Below are 12,196 nucleotides of genomic sequence, written 5' to 3' on the forward strand. Positions count from 1 at the left end.
TTTTTTTGAGACAGGGTCTCACTATGTAGTTGAGTCTGACCTGGAACTCACTATGTAGCCTAGGCTGGTCTTGAACTCCCAGCAATCCTCCTGCCTCAGCCTCCGGAGTGCTGGGATTACAGGCGTGTGCCACCACACCCAGCCAGAACAATTCTTATAGATTGTTATTACTTAAAATCATCTCCCACAACTAACAGTCTGTTTTCAGACGTTCACACCACTGCAAGCATAGACTTTTAACTTGTCATGTCAGAACTAACAGCACATATTTTATCCAAACAAAACAATAATTTAACAGTTCAATTTCTTTGAACTGTTAAATATACTAGATTCATTAAGCCTTATGTAAAGAAAATTTTCAGCCTTAATATATATATAAAAAAAAAAAAGTGAAGTTAAAACTGCCTAAATGGTCCATTAATTTTACAATCTTTTCTAAAGCAATTAACAATAATATGAAGTTTGTAGGTAGTCTAAAATCAGGACTTGTTAGTATATTTTAAAAAACTCCTTTCTCAGAAAGCTTACTTTGCTGCCTATGGTTTATTATGAATTATAAAATAAGATTTTTTTTTCTTCTTCATTGAGTTCATTGGTATATTTTAGGTATACAGTGAAGTTACATTCATCATTCATCATTGGGATCGTGTACCTTTACGTGACAGGTCTTGGCTCTCATTTTTTCCCCATACCCTCTGCCCTCCCTTTACCCCCTCCCTATTTAAAAAAACTTTATTTCCATTTTCTCATATTTTTTTCTTTTCCCTTATTTCTTTCCCCTACCCTTCCCACTTCCCCTACACCTTTAGCCCTTTTCTTATTTCACATTGTCAATTACACCATTAGGATCTTATAATATAACATAATTTAACTATCTTATTTTTAAAAATTACTCCTAGATCTTAAGATTTTGCTAAATTAAACTACCTCTCATAGTCCATTAGTTTTAAAAATCAAGTTAAAGCTCACAAAATCAGTCTAAAAGTCTAGCATTTTAATGTTTCATTATTTTTGTCAGGTGTATTACCTTAATTAAAACAGAAATAATCTGTTGAGTAGATAAATGGCCACTTCTTCAACAAAACATTTATCTTATGAACTTGTTTACAAAGTTCCTTTATGAATTATTACGAAGTGCTCAAAGAATAGCAACATAAAAAAATTCCTGTTTTCAGAGCTTACATGGAAATATTAAAGTGTCTAAAAAAAGTTACCAAAAAATAAAAAAATCTTAAAATACAAATTATAAAAATGAATAGAAGCCGGACAGTCATGGTGCATGTCTGTAATTCCAACACTTGCGGGGCTGAAGCAGAAGGATTGCCAGGAATTCAAAGCCAACCTAAGCTATTATAGTGAGCTCAAGGCCAGCCCAGACCATGTAGCAAGACAGATAGATAGAAGTCTCTAAAAAAATAAACAAAAATATACTGTACTGTTAAAACTTACTAGAATAATTAATCTGTGCTATGAGAGATAAGCTCATATGAATTGTAATACATCTTGTCATTCTCTCATATCCTTTCATACATTTCTGGGAATTTTTGGTGACTTTATAAAATTGTACTATACATACTAGCAGAAACACTAAAACCAAGCAAAGGAGATGATCTGAAAACTAGATGTCTAAACAAAACCATGTAAAAACTAGCAGTGACTAAGTATTTTCCTCCAAAGATGGTAGGCTTTGGTCACAATCATGACACAATCACCTTATAATCAAAGAGCTACTTGTAGGGAGCTAATATTCCAGTTAGAACTAGAAGAAAATTCTTTGAATACCAAAAATCTTACAAGTTTGAATTAAATTAACATTTAAAATTCAAGTAGTACTAGGTATATGAAATTGTATTGTCACAACATACTTTGCTGCCTGATAATAGAATCTGAGTCTTATTAAAAACGTTATCAACTACTCCTTACAAGGAAGGAGTTATGGCTTTTTTTCCTATATTAAAAGAACATGCACTATGCATTTTCTGATTATGAAAGCAAAATTCATATTAAAAAATGATTTCACACTTAAGTAGGAGTCCTTCCTCTTCACATTCATTAAATCTTATTTTATAATTGAAACAAATTCATAAATTATATTTAAAATATCTTCAAGAGATAAAATTAGTTCATTACCACTTTAATTTTTTTTTTTTTTTTTTTTTTTTTTTTTTTTTGGTAGCGGGGATCAAACTTGGCTCTTTGTGCTTGCGAGACAGGCAGCAGAACCACTGAGCTAAATCTCCAGCCCCTACCACTCTAATATTTTTAAGTTCTCATGTCTCTTACATTAATAAATGAAACACCTCATACAGGGAGAAGATATCTTTGTTTAAAACAGAATTCATTAATACTCACCTCCCCATGTACTTGCTACCTGAGAAGCAGTAGACATAGGATGTACAGACGGATGAAAAGTTGGCTGCTGTAAATCAAGTAGGTCATTTGGCAGCTTTGATGAGCTAAGAAAGTATGTGGGGAAGATGTTTTATTTTCTAGATAAACCTTGCTACATTAGCTGCCACACCTCCCAGCACCCCAACTCTGGGAATATACATTGCAGGAGAGGAAGTTTCAGCAAGGTAACAGTTGTACGCCCCTCATGTAACTATGTGTGTATCTCTAAAGAGACCTGGGAAAATATTCCAACACTATATTTTAAATTTATAAGGATTGAAGTAACAAACAGCTTTCTTGGAAAGACTCAATGACTTAGAAAAACATTGATTTCCTAAACTATATTCCAATTACTATTAACTAGTAATTTAGGAATCTTCCATTTCAACATGCAAAATATAAGCTTTTATCACTTTAGATACTATACCAATTACACCTTGTATCACTATCTCTTTTGTGAGAGTACAAAATCATAAAGTAAACCAAACAGTCTCTTCAATTTTCTAATTGTTTTTGTTTGGTACCTGGGATTGAACTCGGGTCCTTGCGCTTGCAAGGCAGGCCACTGAACTGCTGAGATAAATCCCCAGCCCCTTTATTTATTTATTCATTTACTTACTTACTTGCTTATTTATTTATTTTTTGGTCAATTTTCTATTGGAAGTCTTTGCATATAAATCTTAATCACTCTGTGTACCTGTTAGAAGAACTAGGGGTAGAAAATATGTCAATGGCTGGTGCAGTCATTATCCCCCCTGCTGAGCTGGACACAGGAGAGGCTGCAGTTGTTAAAGAGGTATGAGGTTTCTTTGCAAGTTCCTTTAGGCGTTGTTCCTATTAAGAAAGGGGAAGCAAGGGGAAAAAATGAGAACCAAGACCTGTCATGTGAAGGTACAGAATCCCAGTAACAAATGTAACTGTACTGCATACCTAGATTGTACCAATAAACTCAATAAAAAGGAAAAAAAAAAAAAAAAAAAAAAAAAAAAAAAAAAAAAAAAAAAAAAAAAAAAAAAAAAAAAAAAAAAAAAAAAAAAAAAAAAAAAAAAAAAAAAAAAAAAAAAAAAAAAAAAAAAAAAAAAAAAAAAAAAAAAAAAAAAAAAAAAAAAAAAAAAAAAAAAAAAAAAAAAAAAAAGAAGGGGAAGTACAATAAGAAATCCAGAGATCAGATCTGTTTATTGAACTTCTGGAAAAAAAGCATAGTGTAATGGTTTTGATAGCAAAAAAGTTATTGCTTGACTCTTTCTGTGAGTCATTCTATGAGATGTGATAAAAAAAAATAGTGAATGTTTCAATTAAAATGTTATTACAGCAAAAGACACATCATCGATACCCTCATAATAGCATAACATTCTTCAAAGTCCTCTTTTGTGAGTGTCTATACTTAAGCAGTTAATACTTGCCTCTATTCAAAACATTTACCATTCATGATCATTTTGACATTAGGGTAAGAGCCAGAAGTTTCTTGATGACAGATTTGGTTAATAAGGTAAAGAGAACACATCATAATGCTTTTACCAGCTTGTCTTTCCATTGGACAGAACTCAGCAGTAGTATTCACCACATTTCCAATAACTCCTCAGAAAGACAGAGGCAAAACAAGAAGTCCAGAAATGCTTCATACAGTGGCAAAGAATAATGGAATAATTGTGTTAAAAGTGAAGGGGAGTATTGTGAAAGGTATTATCGGTAGGATATATCTTTTACTGTAACACATTTTCAAGAACTCATTCACTGCATAGTTTGATCACATTTCATATGTCTGGATGAAAAAATTAAGACTGAGCCTCAGCCCATACTATAGCTATACATTACAAATAAGTCTATGTAAAGCTCCATTTACTTAATGAATGTCTGTACCTGTTTTCCAAATAAAGAGAATACATATATACCTACCTTTAAAGCTTTTAAACGAGCTTGTTCTTCCTCTAATGCTGCCTGCTTTTCCCTTTCATCCACTTTGGTCAGAGACAGTCCAGTGCTTGCCAGGGAAGAGACTGCATTGGAAAGTGTTGTGGCCCTAGGGTAAGTAGACAAAGGTAATCTGACATTTTCCCAGACACTTCACATTATATCCACGTCATAAAATAATGTGGTAATCCTGTCATATATAGGCCATAGCTGCCAATTTAGGTCATGATTCAGGACCAGTACTTCAGAAGAATATTCCAACCAGTGACCGACAAGAGTATGTATATCAACTGTAACATTGTTGATACAAACACATCACTGCTTTTAGGATAAGTATTAATGAGACTTTGGGAAGGGCTCATAAGAGTGAAGCACACTGCTTCTTCTAAGCCCTAGGAAAGGGAACCAATACAATTAGGAAAGAACCCTCAAATTCTCAAAAAGTCCTGATGAATACAAGTACTGAAGTTCTCACAGAAAAATACCATCTACTAATTTATAGCTGGGATTGGCTATGCTATTAAAATAACAGCAAAACATGAACACCCGTAATAAGCAATGTATACCTACATATGCTTCCCCATAACAATAATGAAAAGGACTTCAAGTTCCTTGAAAAGCAGAGGAGTTTCAATCTAGTCACTGGTTTATCTGGCACCTCCTTTCTAGGTACTGCCCTTCACCTAAATTAGTATCCCTTTTAAATTTATTACACATACACAATACATCATCTCTCACTACCAAATTCATAGTAAGCCACCTCCTTTCCCCATGATCAAAGATTTATCCATACCATAAACCCCAACATTTAATTATATAATATTTGATAAAATTCTACAGAACTCTACATAATTAAAGAATTCCAATGAGAATTACCATGACTTTAAATTCCTTACCACAAACTGTCATTAATTTCTATTTTATGTAAAGTAACAAAAACTATTAGACTTTTATGTAAAATAAATATTATAAACGACCCAATAAAAAGATACAATTCAGAAGACAGGAAAAAAATTAAATTATGACATAAACTCAAGAAACTCAACAGATTTTATATGATAAACATCAAGGCAAATTGTTATATCTGAACTATAGGGCTGTATTTTTCATTATTTTCTCAAACAGCTGTATTTTAACATTTTGACTAATACAGTACTTCTAAAACTATCCGCAAACTCAAAGTGCACATCTGAAGTTAAAGTAAATATTAAAATTCATTGGCTTTTTCCTTTGGAAATTATTTAAATTTTATTACTAAAAAAAGGCCCAAAACAAAAAATATTTTTAAAAGATTCTTCTTATACCTCTTTCTATTAAAAGGAAATATTTTTGTTTAATTTTGTTTTTTGAGACAAGGCCATGTTGTGTAGCCCAGGGTAGCCTTGACAAACTCATGGTGATCTTCTGACTCAAGAGTGTGTGCTGAGATTAAAGGCATGCACCACCAACCTGGCTAGGACATCTTAATTTAAAAACTATGATTTAGACAGGAAAGAAAAAGCTCAAATTCATGCAATTAGGAATGAAAACAGGGATGTCACAACAGATCCAGCAGAAATCCAGAGGATCATCAATACCTCAAGAACCGCTATTCTAATAAAATGGAGAACACAGAAGAAATGGACAGATTTCTAGATACATATGAATTACCAAAGTTGAACAAAGAAGATATAAAAATTCTAAACACCCCAATTATAATCAGTGAAACTGAAAAATGTAATTAAAAATTTACCATCAAAGAAATGCCCAGGTCCTGATGGCTTCAATGCTGAATTCTACAAGACGTTTAGAGAAGAACTACTGCCAATACTTAAACTCTAAAGTGAAATTGAAAGGGAAGCAATGCTTCCAAATTCATTCCTGGAAGCAAGTGTTACTTTAATTCCAAAACCAGGGAAAGACCCAACCAAAATAGAGAACTACAGGCCAATCTCCCTAGTGAACACAGATGTAAAAATCCTCAACAAGATACTGGCAAAGAGAATACAGAGGGTCATCAAGCAGATCATGTACCCTGACCAAGTCAGATTTATACCAGGGATGCAAGGGTGGTTCAACAAACGTAAATCCATAAATGTAAGACACTATATTAACAGAATCAAGGACAAAAAACATATGATCCTCTCATTAGATGCAGAAAAAGCATTTGACAAAATTCAACACACCATTCCTCTGCTAGGTTTCTTCCCAAAAGAATTAAAAGAATCATACCTATGTTTATAGCAGCATGATGTGTAATAGCTAAAATTTGGAAACAGCCCAATTGCTCATCAACTGGAGACTGCATAAAGATGTGGTGATTTTATAAAATGGAGTGCTACTCAGCCATAAAGAACAAGAAACTAGAGAAATTTACAGCTAAGTGGATGCACATTGAGGCCATATTCTTCAGTGAAATTAGTTAAGTCACACGTGTAAATACTGAATAGTTTCTCTAGTGTGAAGTATAAATAACAATTAAAATGTGTAATTGATAGTGTGTAATAGGAAGAAAAGTCTAAAAGAGGAGAGGAAGTGGGAGGGATAGGGGAAAGGTAAAAAGGGAAAAGAAAAAATATGTGAAAAGGAAAAACATGGAAACAAGGTCTTTGTAAACAGGGAAGGGTGGAGAGGGTGGGCGGAAGGGCTGGGGGATGGGGAAAAGTAAGAACCAAGATAATCATGTAAAGGTACAAGATCCCTATGATTAATATGATCCCAATGATTAATGATTAATGTATACTTAAAATGTACCAATAAATTTAATAAAGATAAAAAATATGAATTACTCAAGTAATTACTCGACACAGAAACTATGTTAAAAGACTGAGATGCGAGGATCTGTATTATTTCCAATTTGAATGTTAAATGGAGAATCAGCTAAAAACTTAAACTGATTATCGAGGATGGATATAACTGGATGCAGAGAGAGAGAGAGACAGAGAGAGACAGATCTTTTGCAAATGGAAAAGGGATCTAGAGATGGAAGAGAAGAGGGAAGGAAAGTAAAAAGAATTAAGATGTTATGTATGTACATGTACTAACTCCCAACAATGAATGTAATCACTATATACTGCCATTATCTACTAAAAAGCTTTAATTAAAAACTAAAATGAAATGACATGTCAACAATCAATCCCATAACCAGCATTAGAAAAAAATGAAATCTGATGTCAGACATCCTATGTTTGAGCTTCAACATTACTACTACATACTTTACAAAGTTATAAAGGGATTGAATATATAATTAATACAAAAGTATCTTATAATTATAAAGCACCATACAAACCACTCTATTACCATCTTTATGAAAACTTTTGACATTATAAACTCAATTCTAAACCAAGGCATCATCATTTAACTGCTGATATTTAAGAATCACAAACTATTCTACAAACTTACATGTACTAACTCATTAACCCTGTTACCAGTTCTATGAGACTAATACAAAAACCGATCTAACAGTTAATTAAGCCAAGACACAGAGAAATTAAGTAACTTGGAACTTGAGCTGGATTCATCCATTTTCTAAGAAAAATCACTCCCATTCTTTGCCCCATAAAGAATAATGTACCTGCTTGCTGCTGTAGAATCTTTGATTTTCTTTCCTTCCAAGGAAGCTAAATGTTGTTCCAAAGCATCAAGAAGACTGCTGGGGGCCTGAAATTATACAAACATTCAGAATTTCATAACATCAGGCTTTTGGTTAAAATAAAGTAAGAACTATCTTAACAAAAGAGCAACAAAATAGGCATGTTCTTCACACACTAACATTAGACTTTTAGCTACCGAATGATAATGACAATCTTATTTTTATTATATAAACATTAAATAATTATCTACCATTAATATAGTGAAAATTTGTAAAATAGATTTCTCTCAGTCTTCTATTTTTTTCTTTTATACTTTCTTGATGATGATAGAAGAGACTGAAAGGAACAGTACAGTGTGTAGAGTGAGCAGGTAATTTTATGTGGTCATAATGTTAGAACAAACTTCAGCAGTATGTCAATCATCAAAAATTATACTGATGTGACAGCAGGGACTAAAAAAAGGAAAAATAAAACTGCAGTAGGGGCTATACATTTCTCATCTTAGTATATCATACACAAAGTAGAGTGAATTGATATTTTAACAATATATTTACCTGTGAAAGGTCTGGTATGTCACCTCTATCAATACCAACTTGCTGTAATAACAAGCATATTTAACATGAAATTACAATAAAGGTATTTTATAAATAAATTTTAGAAAAATGATATGTTCTACACAGACCTTAAAAATCATAAAAATATTTACAATGAATGATATCAATATTTCAAACAGCTTAGATATTATTAAATGGCTCTAAAAATCAAACTAGAATAACTAGAGTTAGCAATTCAACAAATCTGTTATGTTAAAATCCCCAACTCTTCTAAAAACTTAAACTACTTTGCCACAATCTAAAAAAGTCATCTCTTCCACGTATCATATAGTAAAAACATTATAGCAAGAATGAGAAAGGCTAAAGTTCCTTGGGGCATAGAAAGAAGGTAACAAACTTGCTGACATCAACTTTTTCTTCCAGAAAACATTCTTTCTTTGACAGTCACCTAAGTAACTTCTGAACATACTCCAGACTTAGGTAGCCTATGCCTTTTTGTTGTTGTTGTTTTATTTTCCCTTCTTAATTTTTTTTTTTTTTTGCAGTACTAGGGATTGAACCTAGGGATTCAAGATTATTAGGCAAGAGCTCTTACCCCTGAGCAGTATCCCCAGCCCTTCTTTATGTTTTATTTTTTTAAAGGTGTGACTAAGGGCAGGCTAAGTTCCCCAGGTTGGCCTTGAACTTGTAATGGTCCTGTTGTAACCTCCTGACTAGCTGAGACTACAGATCTATGCCACCATGCCCAGCAAGTTGGTCAGGTTTTAAACAAATGTCAAGAGATATCTAACAGGATATAAATGTCTCCATTAAAAAAAAAAATTCCAACACACTTTCATAACGTTTGAGAACTAGGCAATTTCCAGCAATAAAAGTAATTCTTTCTACCTGTTACAGGATCCAAATTAGAAAACTACATTTCCTTTTATGTGATTTTTTTTGGGGGGGGGTATGGTACTAGAGATTAAACCTAAGACCTTGTACATTCTAGGAAAGCACTCTACCACTGAGCTATATTCCTAGCTTTCCTTTTTTTGGTGGTGGGCACTCAGTATCTCACAAAGTTAACCACCTCGTCTCAAACTTGTGATCCTCCTGCCTCAGTTTTCCCACTGCTGGGACTACAGGTATGTACCCACCATATCTGGCAAAAATCTTTAAATCCAAAATTCCAGTAGGCAACATAAAACAGCTCATCAACAAGACTATTTTCTCCAAAGATATTATCATCCTGTTCTATCCTATTCTATCTGCATTAGAATAAAATATTACTTCAGTAATAGAACCCAGCATGCAACCTAGTTCCAGAACAATGGCTCTGATGTAATCAATCATATTATCCCAGAGAGACATCTCTCGACCCTGATGGGCATTGGGTGGAAAAGGGGAAAGCAAACACTCCAAGTTGCCCATGTGCTCTAACAAGTACTACCATGGCTGCCTTCTAGTCACTGGCACCTTCCTTGCCCACCAGGGGCACTGAGCCACATGCCCATTTCTTTTTATTTTGAGACAGAATCTTCCTAACTTGCCTAAGCTGGCTCTGAAGTCACAATTCTCCTGCCTTAGCCTAGAGAGTAGCTGGGTATATGCCCCCATGACTGGCTTTACAAACTGCCTTTTGTGACAATTTCAGAAAATTATTTTTAACAGATTTGCAAAATTAATTACCCTATAACCTACTTTTCATGATTTAATCAATAATGAACAAATATATAAGGGAAATTCGTTTCTGTTCAAATAAGAACATTTGAACTATGTGGCTCAAGCTGAGGATCTCAAATTGAGACAAAGGAAAAGGATCTTGCATTGATGCCAAATATTATCTCATGCTTAACAAAATAAGATACATAGCTAATTCCAGACATACTAGCCAATGCTACCAGTGTACCATCTACTTACAGAGAAGTAAATTTTAAAACATTACTTAATATCCCATTCTAAATTAAATATACAGTACATATTTTATTCATTTATCACATGCATATACACAGAATTCAACATAGCATATTAATATGACTGAATAAACACCTTACTATATTGAAAGCATTCCTTTCATTTGGATAATAAACAATTTCTTCAAAAATTCAAGCACATAGACAAAACAGAAAAATATGTAGGGGTCACAGTCCCTGAAAGGTACTTTACCTCTGCAACTTTGAGAAACTCTGAGATTCTTGTCATCCTAGTCAAGAACTTCTTATAGATGTCAAGACCTTCTTTGCACTGGTTCTTTTTCATATCAAAATATTTTTCTGCCAAAAGTATAAAAAAACCCTTTTATTTACATCAAAATGCAATACTTAAAAAGGAAAAAAATCAGGTAATGTCTTCAAAATAATTGCATAGGTTTCTCAGAAAACATAACCCTACAACACAAACACCAGTATTAAATCAATTTAGATATTTAAAGCAAATTAGAAGACAGGTGATATTATATTAAAGATACAAAAATTATCTGACTTTGTTCATATTACTAGTTTGTTCCTCAATACTACTTCTGTTTCATAAATATTTGCATAAAAACATATTATACCTTACTGTACTTAAAATACTACCTATTTCCAAATATTTTTATTAACAGTGTAATTATTAAGATGTTAAAATTACTACTTTACTGTGTTTAAACGCCACCTGAAAAGTCCATTTAAATTTTGTATGAGATAGCAGTGATGCTTCTAATTTATACCAATCACAGAGTGGAAGACTATGCTCACATAAACTTTTATTTTTTACAGATCAAAGCACCTCTGAATAAATTTGTGTTATCCTAGCATGCAGAAAAGAGATTAAAAAAAAATATAGAGGAGGGGGTGAAGGGAGGGTGGGGACAAGGGTAAAAAATGAGAATCAAGACATGGCATGTAAAGGTACAAGATCCCAGTAATGAATGTAACTGTACTGTCTACCTAGAATGTACCAATAAATTCAATTTAAAAAAAAAAAAAAAAAAAAAAGAATTTACTCATATAAAAAAATTTTTTTTTTCTAAAGGGGGAAATAGGTGAGAACCAGCACACTGGAATAAAAGTACTTCACATCTGACTCTGGATACTTTGGTACACTCTGAAATTATTTTTCTACTCCACCCAAATGCCACTTCAATAAATGAAAATTTCTAGGCAAAAATTTACCCATACTGAACCATAAGAAAATACCACCAATTCCTAAAATACCTCAAGCTTAAAAGGCACCCATAAAAACAAATGCTTGAGCTGGGCGTGGTGGTGCATGCCTGTAATACCAGCAATGGGGAGGCTGAGGCAGGAGGATCCTTAGGAGTTCAAGATCAGCCTGGGCTACATAGTGAGTTCCAAGTCAGTCTCAACTATATAGTAAGACCCCGTCTCAAAAAAACCAAACCAAACCAAAACAAAATGCATGATACATTTAAAATTATTACTGATTTTTAAAATTAAATTTAGGGTCTAGGGATATACCTCAGTGGTAGTGCATGTGCTTATTAGCCTTTGAGGGCTTCTGGCTCAGTCCTCACCATCTTGGAGGAAAGACAATGATATTTCTAAAACATAATGAAATGGCTGCAAAAAAGTTATGTCTAAATATCTAAAGTCCACCTAGTTAAATTTCAGATGGTAAAAATATTAAATCATTGCATATGCATATATACAATTTTTCTAAATAATTATTAAATGAATGAACCTAAGTAAATAAATTTTAGGTAGCTTTTAAATGAACTCAGTTAATGTTATTTACCCACATGACAAGATAAAAAACAAAATGTTATGAGGCTAGAGCCGTATTTAC

At 33.0% G+C, this 12,196-nt stretch overlaps 1 protein-coding gene across 12 annotated transcripts in view; it reads right to left on the reverse strand.

Annotated features, from left to right (window-relative positions):
* Picalm (phosphatidylinositol binding clathrin assembly protein) overlaps nt 1-12,196 on the reverse strand; it is a 100,922-nt gene that overhangs the window by 33,602 nt on the left and 55,124 nt on the right. For all 12 annotated transcript variants that reach the window (XM_010633738.2, XM_010633745.1, XM_010633743.1 and 9 more), the window contains exons 7-12: nt 10,577-10,683; nt 8,429-8,470; nt 7,856-7,941; nt 4,288-4,411; nt 3,089-3,225; nt 2,353-2,456 (exon numbers count right to left, since the gene is read on the reverse strand). In XM_010633738.2, coding sequence (XP_010632040.1) covers nt 2,353-2,456; nt 3,089-3,225; nt 4,288-4,411; nt 7,856-7,941; nt 8,429-8,470; nt 10,577-10,683 — 600 coding nt within the window. The remainder of the gene's footprint in view (nt 1-2,352; nt 2,457-3,088; nt 3,226-4,287; nt 4,412-7,855; nt 7,942-8,428; nt 8,471-10,576; nt 10,684-12,196) is intronic.

This window comes from Fukomys damarensis, unplaced genomic scaffold (assembly GCF_012274545.1).
Source record: "Fukomys damarensis isolate Sample0158 unplaced genomic scaffold, DMR_v1.0_HiC HiC_scaffold_16, whole genome shotgun sequence".
Taxonomy (NCBI): domain Eukaryota; kingdom Metazoa; phylum Chordata; class Mammalia; order Rodentia; family Bathyergidae; genus Fukomys; species Fukomys damarensis.